General features: G+C 43.3%; 1 protein-coding gene across 4 annotated transcripts; it reads right to left on the bottom strand.

Annotated features, from left to right (window-relative positions):
* Nucleotides 1-2,246: 2,246 nt before the first annotated feature.
* Nucleotides 2,247-12,897, bottom strand: LOC110491955 (myosin light polypeptide 6). 4 transcript variants are annotated; one of them, XM_090202769.1, is made up of 7 exons: nt 12,683-12,897; nt 12,207-12,234; nt 11,955-11,982; nt 5,732-5,875; nt 5,305-5,478; nt 4,872-4,949; nt 2,247-2,905 (listed from the first exon to the last, which is right to left on the bottom strand). In XM_090202769.1, exons 4-7 carry the CDS (start codon nt 5,799-5,801, stop codon nt 2,877-2,879), a joined length of 351 nt encoding a protein of 116 aa, XP_090058895.1. In that variant the 5' UTR covers nt 5,802-5,875; nt 11,955-11,982; nt 12,207-12,234; nt 12,683-12,897; the 3' UTR covers nt 2,247-2,876. The 4 variants fall into 4 exon arrangements, with proteins under 4 accessions (XP_090058895.1, XP_090058894.1, XP_021421527.1 ...); XM_090202768.1 differs by having other exon boundaries at nt 5,726-5,875; nt 12,683-12,832; XM_021565852.3 differs by lacking the exon at nt 11,955-11,982 and having other exon boundaries at nt 12,683-12,873.
* Between the last annotated feature and the right edge of the window lie 3,196 nt (nt 12,898-16,093).

Here is a 16,093-nt window from a genome sequence, read left to right on the forward strand (position 1 = left end):
GGACATGAAGTGTAACATTGTTTAAAAGTATCAGGTGTTTAAGGCATGTGGATTTGAAGCTCTAGGACGCACTATTATGTCATCCGTACGACCCGTAACAACAGGTATTAGCTGTCACAACAAACCACGTGTAACCTTCGGTAAATCTAGGATGTTATTTAAATGCTTCCTAAATAATTATGATAAGGATGAATAAGCTATATTACTCTTCACACATGTATGGAGAGCCTATGGAATTGTGGCGTGGTAAATCAAAACAACATGTCAATACATTATATTTGAAGTGATCTTGATTTCTGTGTCTGTGCTTAACGTGTCACGTAAAACGCATGATTAGCTAGAGTTGAAAAGTACACCATTAGAAGCAGATTATTGAACTGGCTTTAAAAAAAATCAATAGTCAGTCCCATGCTTCTGTCACTTTCTCAGAGAATAAATCTATGTAAGCCTGGTAATGACGGGAAATGAACATATACATTAATTATATGCATGGAGAATTTACCACAAACGGTCATTGTTACTCTCTAAATGATTTAATTGTGTGTATATATTTAGCCTATGCTTTTATCCAAAGCGATTTACAGTCATGTGTTGCGCCAATAGGAATCAGACCCTACGACCCTGGTGGTGCAAGAGCTGTGCTATACCAATTGAGTCCAAAAATCAATTTGGCTGAATGATAAACCTTCCATTATCATCTTAATTTTTCAATAATCATCCTAGCTTAGCTATAACTATTATTGGCATTGAGACAGCCTCGCAAGCAGCCTGATCTCACAAGTTCACATACATGTTCGCCACGCAGTGGTAATCAGTCTGGTAATTACTAGGCTAATTGAGACATTTATCTCTGGGATTCTCCAGTGATATGTATCCCATTTAGACAGATAAACGTTTTTTCCCAGTATTTTCAAATGCGAGGTTGAACTAATTTATGCTTGAAGGTAATCTTTGCCCTCTCCTTTTTATTGTAATTTCACTGTTGAAATATTTAGCCATCCAGAGGACGATGTCTCCTCCTCCTTGATTGGTTCTTGAATACTACAGTACCTGTAGTATTGGCAGAGAGCAGAGGGAAACCTTTAATTAAAGGAGAGAGGCCTTCTGGATTTAAAGGGCTTTGGTGAATCTGTTGCCTGTGGGAACAAGTGGGGGATCTTTGCGTGTGTGCAAGGGAGTGTGCATGTGTGTGTGAGTAAAATACAGAAAGTGTGTGTGTGTGCTCAGCCCCCTCGCTTGCTCTCTCCAGTAGTCCTGGCAGATAGATTCCAGTGTAAAATTAATTGGTGGAGAGGTTTTGAGGCAGGTTGCAGGCCATTAGAGGTTCCCCTGTCGAATGCAGAGCCACGAGGATCACACGCTCACAAATTGCAGGTTTAAAATAATCAATACACTTGACTTACATCCAACACAAACACAGGCCTGTGCACATACGCTCAGTAATTAGTGGACAACCTATTCACCCCTGTGCCATGATACCTTACCTTTTGCACGCACACACACCGATAGATCTCTTGGTACCTAATGAGAGGAAATAGTTGACTGGTTGTGAGGGGAATAAGGAAAAGGTCAGGAAGCCAGAGGAATCGGTCTTGGCACACTAAGCAACATAACATACAGGATTCTACTGGGAATGTTCCAGAACACTGTCATACAGTTTCATGTTCCAATCGAGAACACTGTCATACAGGATCAGACACTGATCAGCTAACTGTAGTACAATCTCAACGCAATAATTATCTTTTTAAAATTCAGTCAGAGCCAAGGAAAGTTGAGGTTGAAGTGGTTGTAAAATACACAAAAGCTCTTAACAATATTACACTGGTTACAAGAGAACTTCGTAACTATAGAAACATGTAATATGAAGAAAACTATTCCCATTGAGTGCCTTCAACAGTACAAACTCATAATGACAATATTCAATAAAAAGCAGACTTTTAGAATTGTAGTCATTAAATTAGTTATGGTTTCATTGTGGGTTTATGGTTACCGCCTAACATGTCATTCACAAAACATGCAGTAGACATTTCTTGGATGTGCTGAGTACGAATGGTCTTTTTGCAACAGACACAACACTGCCCTCTTGTGCCCACTCAATAGATGGCAACACATTTATGAGCACTAGTTAAAAGACAAAATTAGTCAGTTAAACATTTGTGGAGCTACAATTATTGTACAATAAACACTCATAGGTGTTCACCCTGTCAAATCATGTTCACAATTTTAATTTGTTAGAAAAAAAACACTTTTTTCTTCAGAAAATCATTTTTTTTATTTGAACGCTGCAACAAATAAATGGAAGAAAAAAGGAAAAAAATCCACTGAACCGCGTATGGATTTCTATGTCGTCATGATTGTATGGCTTCTTATACATATTGGTTAACTAACTGCATAGCTCTGGCAGCGATAGGAAGGGAGACATTCCCAGCCAAAGCAAGTCTTCATTAGCCTGGTCTCAGATCCTTTTTGTGCCGTCTCGACCACTCCATTGCTGTCACTGTCATACCATTGACAGAGTTGGCAACTGGCAAGACGGTGCAAACAGTTGGTATGAAGTGCTCTCTCTCGGAATGTTATTGCTGGTCACGCCAGCAGCACACAAGCTTCTAATTACATGCAAGTTGGTCTTATTCTTAATTCAATGGACCAGGCTGACGCATAAAACATTTTTTTTAAAGAAGCTTGGGTCGCTAATGGTCTTAACTTGGGCATGTAAAGGCACTTTCGAAAAAAATAAAAAAAAGAGACGTGAAGAACTAATAAAATTGCACAAGAAACGGGCAGGACTGGAAACTAGTTGCAAAAAGGAGGGGAAATGCGTCACAGAAATAAACAGGGTGAAAACGAAGAATAGGAAGGAATGTTCTTCCCGATCTTCAACCGCTCATGACCATCCGGACGAGTTCTGTGATGTAAAGAAAGAGGAAGAGAGAAAAAAACAACAACATTAGAATCCCAATTCACAGCTAATTGGGGGAGGGCGGGGGGGAAACAACTCCAAATACAGCAACATACTGGTTGTTTTGAAAATTAACCCTTCGACCTCAACATTGTTTACTTTATATAAACGGGATGCTGTTGTAGGAGGTGCATCCCTTGTTTCTCTAAGTCCATGAGTAGAGGAAAGTGGGGGAGAGGGAGGAGGACAGAGATTGAGCGATCATCTCTACAGTATCTCCTAGTCAGCCAAAGGGGATGGATTTGGCCAGGATGACTGGTCTTGGATCCAAGAGACCGTCAAAGAAGAGAAACCATCTTTGTTTTCTCTATGAGGCAAAGATCAGGGGGGGAAAGATTAGAAGAGAGAGATTGGGGGGGGGAGGTCTACCAGAGATCACAATAGCACTCAGCTATAATCAGTCCTTAAGGAGAAAAGAGATCGCCAGCAAAAATAGCAAATGCACTGCAATTCTGGGGTTAGTAAAAAGGGAGGAGTGACTGGTCTATTATGTCAGAGTTGGGGGAATATATAAGATATGCTCACATTGATTCAAATGGTCAATTTAGTGTTAATTCTCATGTAGGGGCTTTCCTCATGTAGGGGCTTTCCACAGAGAGACTTCCAAGGCAAACTGCCTATTTGTGGCAGCATGGAATTCATGTGATGAGGCCCAAATGAGAAAATTGCATTGTGGGTAATAACCTGCTGCAAAAGGTGCTCAATTACATTATCCAGCTTATCCAGCTCTGAACACAACACGGAGTACAACAACCACTCCTGCTAGAGTGCTTCTGCATGTATAGACTACCCCTCTATAGGGTGAATATCAATTGTATTTCCACTCTCCTCTTCTCCAAAACGCATTGAAGGAAAAGGTGTGAGGAAGTGAGGAATACAAATGAGATTCCACTAATCCTTCAGACAGAGGGGATATCCAGACATGCAGAGGGGCCTGCTGTAGCAGCCAGGCTCAGGGTAGGAGAGACACAGGGGGTAGCAGGAGAGAACAGGGAGTCTACCAACGAGTCAAAACCTCCAGTCCAAACTGCCCTACAACAGGGCTCTCTCTCACCAGGCTATCCCACTGCAAGATGTACAATGGGTTTACAAGGCAAATAACAGCTTTTGTGTGTATGTTTTGCAGGGATGCCTAAAAGCAGGAGAGCCTGAGAAGAAGCCCGTTGTTCAAGTAGGCTCTACAGTATACCCTCTGGTGCCCTGCTCATACCGGCGCTCAGCCAGACATGATGGTACGCACAAACGCTGTGGAGGAAGAACAGTTACACAGCATGTTACCAATTCCGTTTTTGTATTCACAATCTGGTTCTCCCATCACCAAACAGTTACTGTATACAAAACGTTGCAGAGCTGCATCGCTGTGCAGTGACACAGGAGATCGTAATCGCTGGCACTTTCACCGCCTCAGTCCAATTCTTCAGCCACCTGCTTCAACGGTAAAGTTATAGAAAAACAAACGTGTCCACTTATTCAGCCATCAACATGGGCACTTGTCATTTAGCAGATGCCCTTATCCAGAGTGACTTATAAGAGGAATGGGGGTTAAGTACCTTGCTCAAGGGCAGAGAGATTTTTCACCTAGTCGGCTCAGGGATTTGAACCAGCGACCGTTCGGTTACTGGCCCAATGCTCTTAACCTCAAGGCTACCTGCAAGATAGCGCTATCAATATTGATCCCTGCATAAACAAAACCTTTGCACCAAAACATCCATATCTTCATTTTGTACACACTGTAGCCCAGGAAACATGCACGGTCCTCATTGCATAACCAGGGTGTTGTGGTTAGAAGTAGAAGTCGTGTCAGGGTGGTGGGGTACTTGCAACACATTGTTAACCTAATCAGACCCAACAACACATCCGTGTCTCCTCTATCTCCATCTTTCATTCTCCGTTTCCCCTCCCTCCCGCTCACCTTCATAGTTAATACAGCCATTAGCATCCTCGTGTCCGGCAAGAAGCGTCTCGACCTCCTCCTCCGTCATCTTCTCCCCTGATAGACAGACAAACTCATCTATTAGTAAAGTAATACTGTTATGTAACACTGTAACACTGTTATGTTCAAAAGTTGGGTGTTCTCATTGGTGTTGAACTTAAAAAGAACACACTTTAAAATCAGTAAACGTCTTGAAATCTGAAGTGTGGCTTGATGTTTGTGCTTTGATAAAAAAAATAAAAAAATGTCACATTACGGAGAATATCTTTGCAACATTTGGGATTTATATTTTCTGAGTCAACTTCCAAATTAGATGACCTTTTGCTCAGGGATTTTCATTCTGCACTAAATACATGAAATGTCTTTCCTCAGATGTGGATGAGAGTAAAAGAATGACGCTCCAGTAACCCACCTAGTGTGGTGAGGACGTGACGCAGCTCTGCCCCCATTACGGTGCCGTTGCCCTCCTTATCAAAGACTCGCAGTCCCTCAACGAAATCCTCAAAGGAGCCCTGGTCCTTATTCTTAGCGATGGCCTGCAGCATGGGCAGGAACTGCTCAAAGTCAAGCATCTTGTGGTTCATCTCTGAAGTAGAAGTGGAGGAAATGAATTAATTGATGATATGAATGAACACAGGGGTCTAACCATTACAACCCTTTCTGCACAAGAGTGATCGCTAGGTCAAAGGCGGTTAAGATCATTTTGGCATCGGATAACACCTTCGATTGTGAAAATTCAAAGAACCCTGGTCCAAACAAGTTCTGATAGAGAGATATGTTTAGGGCACAGAATGAAATAGAATACTAGTATACAGTATTCTATTGTATCTCACCCTCACCCTCAGCCTTGGGGTTGCCCAGGACCTTGAGGACCTCTGCATTGACGGGGTTCTGGCCCAACGCCCGCATGACGTCGCCGCACTGACTGTAACTGATCTTCCCATCGCCAGTTCTGTCGAAGAGGAGGAAAGCCTCCTTAAACTCTAGAAGGAGGGAGGGAGATATGGTTGAGTGTGAGGAGAGGAGGAGTGGGTTTGGGAGAGGGATGTTAAATGGTTAGGAGGAGATGGATGGAAAAACATTTCAAGACGGGAAGACGGTGAACAAGTTGGAAATGCAAGAGAGGTTGGATATGTAAAGACAGAGGCCAGAGAAAAAAAGACACCAATCAATATGATAACAACTGATAATGCGTGTATTACTTCAGGTAGTTTTAGCCAGAATAACAGGTTAGTGAACTTGGCATGGTTTAACATCAGCTTATTCCATTAATGAACGAATCATGGTCTCCCTTCACCTGACCAGCGGGATCAACACAGTGGCACATAGGCTACCCACTCCACTGTAGTTGGTGCTAAAGCCCAATTCAAACAAAAAGCTTTTTTAAAGCGAATGAACGAGCGTGCTCACACTGGAAATAGAATGCATACGAGTTAATGAGAGAAAATAGATGGACTGCAAGCGTCAACCTAGAAAGCAAGTCTATTTAATAAGAAGAAATTGTGTGGGTTGTGTGCAGAATAGGAATTGTTATGATCTTCCCTATGCTAAGTAGACTAAAGATGTAGTTTAAAATGTATTTGCCTGCAAGCTAAGGTTCATCAGTCAAATAGGCTACATTGTTTTTTTTTATTTTTAAACGCAGCTTTGTGTCACAGGCTTATAGCCTAAACAAAACCCAAGGACTCCGATTTCAAGAGAGAATAATGTCACTGTTTGTAGAAGAATGAGACTTGGTTGTTTACAAGTCAGGTTAATTAGCTACAACATCCTTGTGATGTTGTGCTATGGCTTTTCAACCTCTGCCATATTGTGGATTCAGAGCCATCTATCTAATAGAACTCAAAGGGTTTTCTTTAATGGAAGCGTCTCTAATGTCAAACATGTAAAGTGTGGTGTAGCGCAGGGCAGCTCTCTAGACCCTCTACTCTTCTATTTTTACCAATGACCTGCCACTGGCATTAAACAAAGCATGGGTGTCCATGTTTGTTTTACTCACTGCTATAGCACACGCCGCCAACCCGGATGTCCTAGCCGTGTCTGAATCCTGGCTTAGGAAGGCCACCAAAAATCCTGAAATTTCTATCCCTAACTATAACATTTTCCGACAAGATAGAAATGCCAAAGCGGGCGGAGTTCCAATCTACTGCAGAGATAGCCTGCAGAGTTCTGTCATACTATCCAGGTCTGTGCCCGAACAATTCAAGCTTCTACTTCTAAAAATCCACCATTCCAGAAACAAGCCTCTCACCGTTGCCACATGTTAGACCCCCTTCAGCCCCCAGCTGTGCCCTGGACACCATATGTGAAGATCAATGGGGGTGGGGGGGCAATCAATTCAGAGTTTGTACTGTTAGGTGACCTAAACTGGGACATGCTTATAACCCCGGCCTTCCTACAATCTAAGCTAAATGCCCTCAATCTTACACAAATGATCAAGGAACCTACAAGGTACAACCCTAAATTCGTAACCATGGGCCCACTCTTAGATATTCTCCTGACCAACTTGCCCTCTAAATACACCTCTGCTGTCTTCAACCAGGATCCCAGCGATCATTGCCACATTTCCTGCATGCGTAATGGGTCGCGGGCAAACGACCACCCCTCATCACTGTCAAACCCTCCCTAAAACACTTCAATGAGCAGGCCTTTATAATCGACCTGGCCCGGGTATCCTGGAAGGATATTGACCTCATCCCGTCAGAAAAGGATGCCTGGTTGCTCTTTAAAAGTGCTTTCCTCACCATCTTAAAAAAGCATGCCCCGTCCAAAAAATTTTGAAGTAAGAACAGATATAACCCTTGGTTCATCCCAGACTTGACTTCCCTTGAACAGCACAAAAACATCCTGTGGTGTTCTTCATTAGCATCAAACATCCCCCGCGATATGCAACTTTTGAGGGAAGTCAGGAACCAATATACTCAGTCAGTTAGGAAAGCTAAGGCTAGCTTTTCAAAACAGAAATTTGCATCCTGTAGCACTAAATCCAAAAAGTTTTGGGACACTAAAGTCCATGGAGAATAAGAGCACCTCCTCCCAGCCGCCCACTGCACTGAGGATAGGACACATTGTCACCACCAATAAATCTACGATAATCGATCATTTCAACAAGCATTTTTCTACAGCTGGCCATGCTTTCCACCTGGCTACCCCTACCAACATCTCAGCACCCCCTGCAGCAATGTGCCCAAGCCCCCTCCCCACTTCTCCTTCACCCAAATCCAGACAGCTGATGTTCTAAAAGAGATGCAAAATCTGGATCCCTACAAATCAGCTGGGCTAGACAATCTAGACCCTCTCTTTCTAAAATGATCCGTCGCAATTGTTGCAACCCCTATTACTAGCCTATTCAACCTCTCTTTGAGATCTGAGATCCCCAAAGATTGGAAAACTGCCACGGTCATCCCCCGCTTCAAAGGGGGACACTCTAGACCCAAATTGTTATAGACCTATATCCATCCTGCCCTGCCAAAATCTTCAAAAGCCAAGTTAAAACAGATCACCGACCATTTTGAATCCCACCGTACCTTCTCCACTATGCAATCTGGTTTACGAGCTGGTCATGGGTGCCTCAGCCACGCTCAAGGTCCTAAACAATATCATAACCGCCATCGATAAAAGATAGTACTGTGCAACAGTCTTCGTCGACCTGGCCAAGGCTTTCGACTGTCAATCACCACATTCTTATCGGCAGACTCAACAGCCTCGGCTTCTCAAATTACTGCCTCGCCTGGGTCACCAACTACTTCTCCGACAGAGTTCAGTGTGTCAAATTGGAGGGCCTGTTGTCCGGACCTCTGGCAGTCTCTATGGGGGTGCCACAGGGTTCAATTCTCAGGCTGACTCTCTTCTCTGTATACATCAATGATGTTGCTCTTGCTGCTGGTGAGTCTCTGATCCACCTCTACACAGACACCATTCTGTGTACATTGGCCCTTCTTTGGACACTGTGCTAACAAACCTCCAAATGAGCTTCAAAGCCATACAACACTCCTTCCGTGGCCTCCAACTGCTTTTAAATGCTAGTAAAACTAAAATGCATGCTCTTCAACCGATTGCTGCATGCACCCTCCCGCCAGACTAGCAACATTACTCTGGACGGTTCTGACTTATATTAGGTGGACAACTACAAATACCTAGGTGTCTGGTTAGACTAATCTCTCCTTCCAAATTCACATTAAGCATCTCCAATCCAAAATTAATTATAGAATCGGCTTCCTATTTCACAACAAAGCCTCCTTCACTCATGCTGCCAAAAATACTTGGTACAAATCATTCCATAAGTTCTTAACCTCAGCTGAATAAGGTAATGAATGGTGTGGCTGTTGAACAAGTTGAGGAGACTAAATGACTTGCCGTTACTTTAGATTGTAAACTGTCATGATAAAACATATAAATTCAACGGTTATAAAGATGGGGAGAGGTCTAGCCATAAGAAAAAAAGACACACTGCTTTTTTGACACCACACTCCAAAAAGCAAGTTCTGCAGGCTCTAGTTTTGTCTAATCTTGATTATTGTCTAGTCGTGTGGTCCAGTGCTGCAAGGAAAGACCTAGTTAAGCTGCAGCTGGCCCAGAACAGAGCGGCATGTTTTGCTCTTAATTGTAATCAGAGGGCTGATATTAATAGTATGCATGTCAGTCTCTCTTGACTACGCGTTGAGGAGAGACTGACTGCATCACTTCTTTTAATAAGAAACATTTGTGTTGAAAATCCATAAGTTGTTTGCATAGTCAACTTACACACAGCTCTGACACACACACCCGCCAGACATGCCACCAGGGGTCTTTTCCTCAAATCCAGAACAAATTCAAGAAAACGTACAGTATTATATAGAGCCCTTATTGCATGGAACTTCCTTCCATCTCATATTGCTCAAATAAACAGCAAACCTGGTTTCAAAAAACAGGTAAAGCAACACCTCGCAGCACAACGCCTCTCCCCTATTTGACCTAGATAGTTTGTGTGTATGCATTGATATGTAGGCTACGTGTGCCTTTTTAAAAATGTATGTAGTTCTGTCCTTGAGCTGTTCTTGTCTAATGATGTTATGTATTACGTCATTCTGTATTATGTTTCATGTGGACCCCAGGAAGAGTAGCTGCTGCTTTTGCAACAGCTAATGGGGACCCTAATAAAATACCAAAAAGCTAGCAAAGCAACAAGACTTCAGCATAGGTACGGCGGCTTGCGTACGACATCTAAGGGGAGTCAAAAGGAACTCACAATAATACCTCCCAGGGGCTACATAGCAAACGAATACAACTGTTTATTGTGGATTTTCATGACAATTCCGTTGGCTTCGCAGTGTATGTGAATTGACGCTGGCTACTCTCGCGCGCAAATTTTGCGCCATTGACGGGGTCTCTCCGTGTGATTTCGACAGAAGCCAGCTCATTTTACACGAAGGCGCCTATCAGACTCTACCCTGGATAACGAGGGCTGTTTGGGTTAATTGAGGCCAGCAGCGTAGACGGGGGAAGAAGTCATTCTGCTCAGGTGTTATTACCTAAGCAAGGCTGGGGGAAATTATCCACTGTAGACAACGGTTCCCCCTTTAATGGCACAACACCCAGTTCACTAAGGGAATTAGCCTAGTCCGCATCCACATTAACAAGTAATGACAAACAAGTCAAACTAAACAGCCACAAGAGGCTCATCTGCTACTGCCTACACTAACTATCATGAGCTTTGTAAATGTGCCTAATTAAGCTAACACTGTAGACTCAAATATCAACAAGGGGGGGAAAAAAATCTGATATGAATTCCTATGTAACCAACACTTGAGTCTTCGCACCAGTAAGTTCTCAAATGTCCTAATCTCTTTTGTGCATTTACTTCCATCTGAATATTTGATGACCTTAAATAGGTCTGCGTAATATAAGGTCGGGAGATGTTATCGAAGCCTTCCAAGGAGGCATGCAGGTTTCTACTGAGTATTAGTGTAGGACACAGAAAACACTAAATCCGTAGCAGACAGTGTTAGAAGCAATGACAATGCCAAAGCATCTCAACCATAGGTTATTGAGATCAGTCCATTTGGTTTCATTTTTTTACTATTCAGCTGAACATTTCCTTAAAACAAACAAGTTGATTAGTAGTAGCAAAGTCTTATAAAGAAGCTGGCCGAACTAACTAGAAAGGGCCCATAAGCAACTAAAAGGCCTAGAAGGAGAAATTATGTAAGCGCTTGGTGGTGGTCTCTCGGTTCTAGGACCACTTATCAGACTAGGGGCCAATTCCTGTTCAATTCTGTGAAATCAGGAAATAAACTGAAAAGGAAGTACATTTAAATTAAGTGTCCATATACTTCCCAAATTGACTGAATTGAAGTGTAATTGACCGCAACCCTGGCCTGCAGAGTATGGGATATCCCTTCAGAACTACAGGCAAACACAGCAGTGGTCTGTTGTAATTTTTCCTGTTCTCAGGAATGTGCCTCCCTCTTCCCCCATGGCCCGCTGAGTTCCATTTCCCAACACCATATTAGGTCATGGAGGAGCGAGGGACAGAGTTTGCCTGTATTGTCAACCATGATTAAACAAGCCAGGGAGTGGAGAAGACTCATCTACTAGTCTGTGTCTAACTCCAAAAAAGGAAAGGGAACACTCCAGGGGAGATGACAAGCTAGTAAGATAGCATGCAAACTTTTATGGTACATGGGAACGGGACAATTGGGAATGTATGCAGATTGATGCAAACACAGAACGTGGAGTGACGACCTATGGTATGCACAAGGTGCATTTCCTGTCTATAGAAATGCACTAACAAACACACCAGGAGCCTACCTTGTATACTGGATCTGAGCTAACGCCGATGAAACTAGGTATAAAAACAGACTTTCTACTGACAGTAAAAAAAAACAGGAAACAGACATGACACAATGGGCTAAAATAACAGGTAAGACTCAGTCTGTCATTAAAATATACCAGTGACACCTTGTTACGTAATATCCATGGTGTGACTGCAACCGTATCAGACCAACAACATGCCTTAAACACGGTTAGATTACGGTCCAAGACTCAGGGGACACATTTTAGGGTCATTCGCCGATAACTCACCGTGTATTTGATCCAGGTTAAACTCAATCTGGAAAGAACAAGCAGTAGGGAAAGAGTGGTAACTTTGCTACTATAGGAGGAATGACAGACAAGGCATAAAGCAGGTGATAGCCAGTAAAGACAAAGTAAGACGAGCAAGAAAGAAAAATAAGTGGCTTTTGTCTGAGTTGATGGCAACATGCAATAGTTGGTCAAGTTTGGGAAAATTAGCTAGCTAGCTAGCTAATCTAGTTAGCAAAATGTGTAACTCACCCATGATTTGATCTTCTGAGAAGTCAGACTGTTCAAAGAAAGATAAAAAGTTAGCTAGCTACTATATTGTAAAATCCTGTTGCGAAAGACCTGTGGCTAGCTAGCTAGGCAGACAACTTTCTATCACACCCTTATCTAGGAACTAGCTAGCTAACGTTACTAGTCAGTGAGAAATACTAACATCTGGGTGACATTTGGAGACAATGGCAAATTGTATTGAGATTTAGCTACTGGTATGCCACTTTATATCAATAAGCTAGGGTTGCTAAACTGGCGAGTAAGCAACTAACGTTAGCCAGTTGGCTAACTAGCTTCGACAAAACGCCAACTTGCTAATTGGTTCTGCTCAATGAAACTGGCTAAGGTTAGCTAGTCAGGTTTACGTACAGCTAATTCGACATAGCTACAATTCCCGAAATAGAATAGGATGTCGAGTGGATGGCTAGTTAGTTAATACAGGTTATTGAAGAACCCACCATATCTGTGGCTGTTGGAGTGTTGTCGAAGACGTCGGGAGCTGGAAGAATGTGAGGGGTCGACAGCAAGGAAAAGCCCTACTAGTACTAGCACAGCCCCAGCAGTGTTTACTTGCTTGTCATAGCTCCTCTGCTGCATCTGCGCAGTGCGCATAACCAGGGGCCGTGCCAGGGTAGGAGTGGCCCCTGCCCTGGCCCTTTTCCATAGTAAAACCAAAGATATATTTTTTAATTCAACCTTTATTTAACTAGGGAAGTCAGTGAAGAACAAATTCTTATTTACAATGACAGCCGACCCTGGCGACGCCTGGTCAATTGGGCGCAGCCCTATGGGACTCCCAATCACGGCCGGATGTGATACAGCCTGGATTCGAACCAGGGGCTGTAGTGCTCTTGCACTGAGATGCAGAGATTTAGACCGCTGCGCCACTCAGGAGCATTATTATATATATAACTAGCCCTTCTAATTTCCTCTTTTATCCGTGGTAAAACATTTTGAAACTGTCCTAGGCCTAGCTACATTATACTCTGAATGTATGTTTCACTTTGGCCTGTTCTAGAAATGGTGTTGGATTCCTTAGGTTCGGAGACTAGCTCATTGACTAGGCCACAACCTGTCTAGTCCTCTGATCAATGAGGACAAAGTGCCAAGGAGTGTTTACAGTCTATGGGTATATTGACCCCTTTATAAACTCTCGCAACACAGACATGCAGCAGACCATTAATTCTATTGCAAAGTAACACACAAAGCATGGATGAGAGCAAAGCTATGGATGTTTCATAACAGTGACAGGCCTAATGTGGATGAAACACAAATATAGGTCTACCACTTGTGATGTCTCTGTGATTTTACATTTCTGATCGAACATTTTTATAAAGGAAAGAAAACAAGTTTATTTAATCTCCTTTCACTAACCCCCCCCCCCCCCCCCCCCCCCCCCCCTATATCTGAGTATCTCCTGGAGAGAAATAAGCACACTCCCTCCCAGAGGAGGTAAGTCACAGACAGCTTCTATAGCAGTGCCCTAGTTCTCAACTCATCTTTATCCCAGAATGATACTGGTAGTTTGGTTCCTATTAGTCTCGCATAAGACAATAGGAAGATTATTTGGAAGAGGATTTGTGGAGTCCGCTTTGTAAGCACATCATGCTATTGAGAAACATAAGAGAAACATAATTTGAGATGCTTTGTGCCTTGAACATTTTCCCAGGACAAAACAATAGTAGTAAACTGCATATTTCAAAATGGATTGAATGCTTGCGTCTCAAGAAACAGACTATCGCTCTGCCTACTTTCCAGTCTATTATGGCATGGGAGCATTGGGCTATTTTCAGCGTGCCCTATTAGTCATAGTAGTTATTCAGCACTGTATCGATACATTTTGTAAAGAGACATCCACTGATCTAGATTTTAGGATTGCGTTCCACATAAGCTCTGTCATTGCTGTCACACACACACACAGAGTTGGGTGCTGTGGGAGGCACCTCCACTCACCTCCATGGTGCTGGGGTCAAATGGAGAATCAGAGGGTCGCAGCATCCTGGGTTTCTGTTCAGGAGCTGACCTTGGCTGGGCAGGGTTAGCTGAGGAGAGGCAAGGGAAAGGAGGCCCTAGTCTGGGCTGCTGGGCCACAGGCGATGGAGTCTTCTTAATAGATGGTTCTCTTTTTGGGGCCATTTCTGGAGTTCGTAACAGTACTTCTGTCGCTCTCGCACGGTGTTCCCTGTACTGGTTACTAATGTGGTTGCTGAGAGGAGTGGAGGCAGAAATAGAGAAAGTGTGTCAGATGTGTACGGGAGTGAGAGAGAGAGGAAAAGAGGGAGGGAGAGATGGCGAGAGAGCTAGAGAGAGAGAGAAATGGAGAGGTAAGTCTATAAATAGAGGGAGATAGTGGAGAGAGACAGTGGAGAGAGAGGGATATATTTAGAAAGAGGGAGCGAGAGACGGATAGAGAAGAGAGAGAGAGAGATAAAGAGGCCGAGAGAGAGGGATGAGTATAGTTGCCTGGGGACAGGCAGGTGGATCAGGCAGAGAGAGGTGGTTGTATAGAAGAGAAGAGCATGTAAGTGACGCTGAGATTGAGCAGCGTAGGAGTGGAGATGAGAGGGAGAGTCGAATGAGGAGGGGGCGCAGCTATAGAGAGAAAGCACACATTTTATATGGGTCAGAAAGGCAGGTGGGTGAGTCAGTGAGTATGCTTGTTTGTGTAAGTGAGCTCAGTATTCCTGGATTATTATCCACATCATCACCTATACACCTGCCACTAATTATACTGTGAAGCGGTTTGGGTGTGTGTGTTGTGTCTATTTGCGTAACAATAAGACTTGATACAGCCAGTAAAGCTACAAATATAATGTTCTATTTTGGAATCTGGAATAATAAATATTATCTTTATTCCCCAGATATTCCTTCCTTCCTTCCTTCCTTCCTTCCTTCCTTCCTTCCTTCCTTCCTTCCTTCCTTCCTTCCTTCCTTCCTTCCTTCCTTCCTTCCTTCCTTCCTTCCTTCCTTCCTTCCTTCCTTCCTTCCTTCCTTCCTTCCTTCCTTCCTTCCTTCCTTCCTTCCTTCCTTCCTTTCTGTGGTGATTTTAGAATCAGATCTGCCATGCACAGAAACTGAGGACACTCTCAATTCAATTTCAATGTAAATTTGCTTCATTGTCATGACGTGTTATGCACATTTCTCTCTCTGTGTCTCCTAGTGTGTGTTTCTCTCTCTCTATTGCTGTCTCTCTCACTCTCTCTCTGTTTCTGTGTCTCTCTCTTTCTCAATTCAATTCAATTTCAATCCAATTTCAAGTATCTCTCATTCTGTTTCTGTGGCTCTTTCTCTCTCATTCTGTTTCTGTGGCTCTTTCTCTCTCATTCTGTTTCTGTGGCGCTCTCTCTCTCATTCTGTTTCTGTGGCTCTCTCTCATTCTGTTTCTGTGGCTCTCTCTCTCTCATTCTGTTTCTGTGGCTCCCTCCCTCTCATTCTGTTTCTGTGGCTCTCTCTCTCTCATTCTGTTTCTGTGGCTCCCTCCCTCTCATTCTGTTTCTGTGGCTCTCTCTCTCATTCTGTTTCTGTGGCTCTCTCTCTCTCATTCTGTTTCTGTGGCTCTATCTCTCTCATTCTGTTTCTGTGTCTCTCTCTCTCATTCTGTTTCTGTGGCTCTATCTCTCTCATTCTGTTTCTGTGTCTCTCTCTCTCTCATTCTGTTTCTGTGGCTCTCTCCCTCTCATTCTGTTTCTGTGGCTCTCTCTCTCTCATTCTGTTTCTGTGGCTCTCTCTCTCTCTCTCTTTCTCTCTCGCTCTCTGTCAGAGACAACGATAGACAGCTGCATCTGATTGGGAACCATACCCGGCCAACAAAGAAATAGAAAAACTAAAATGCCCACCCAAATCACACCCCGACCTATCCAAATAGAGAA

Source organism: Oncorhynchus mykiss, chromosome 16 (assembly GCF_057628025.1).
Source record: "Oncorhynchus mykiss isolate SJ-2025 chromosome 16, ASM5762802v1, whole genome shotgun sequence".
NCBI lineage: Eukaryota > Metazoa > Chordata > Actinopteri > Salmoniformes > Salmonidae > Oncorhynchus > Oncorhynchus mykiss.

Bases quoted from the DNA above. Each gene is read 5' to 3' on its own strand.
- LOC110491955 (XM_021565851.3), bottom strand. The intron at 4,950-5,304 runs GTGGGTTACTGG...TCTGTCTATCAG, and splicing joins TCACGTCCTCACCACACTAG to GGGAGAAGATGACGGAGGAG. The intron at 2,906-4,871 runs GTGAGCGGGAGG...TTTACATCACAG, and splicing joins TGGCTGTATTAACTATGAAG to AACTCGTCCGGATGGTCATG.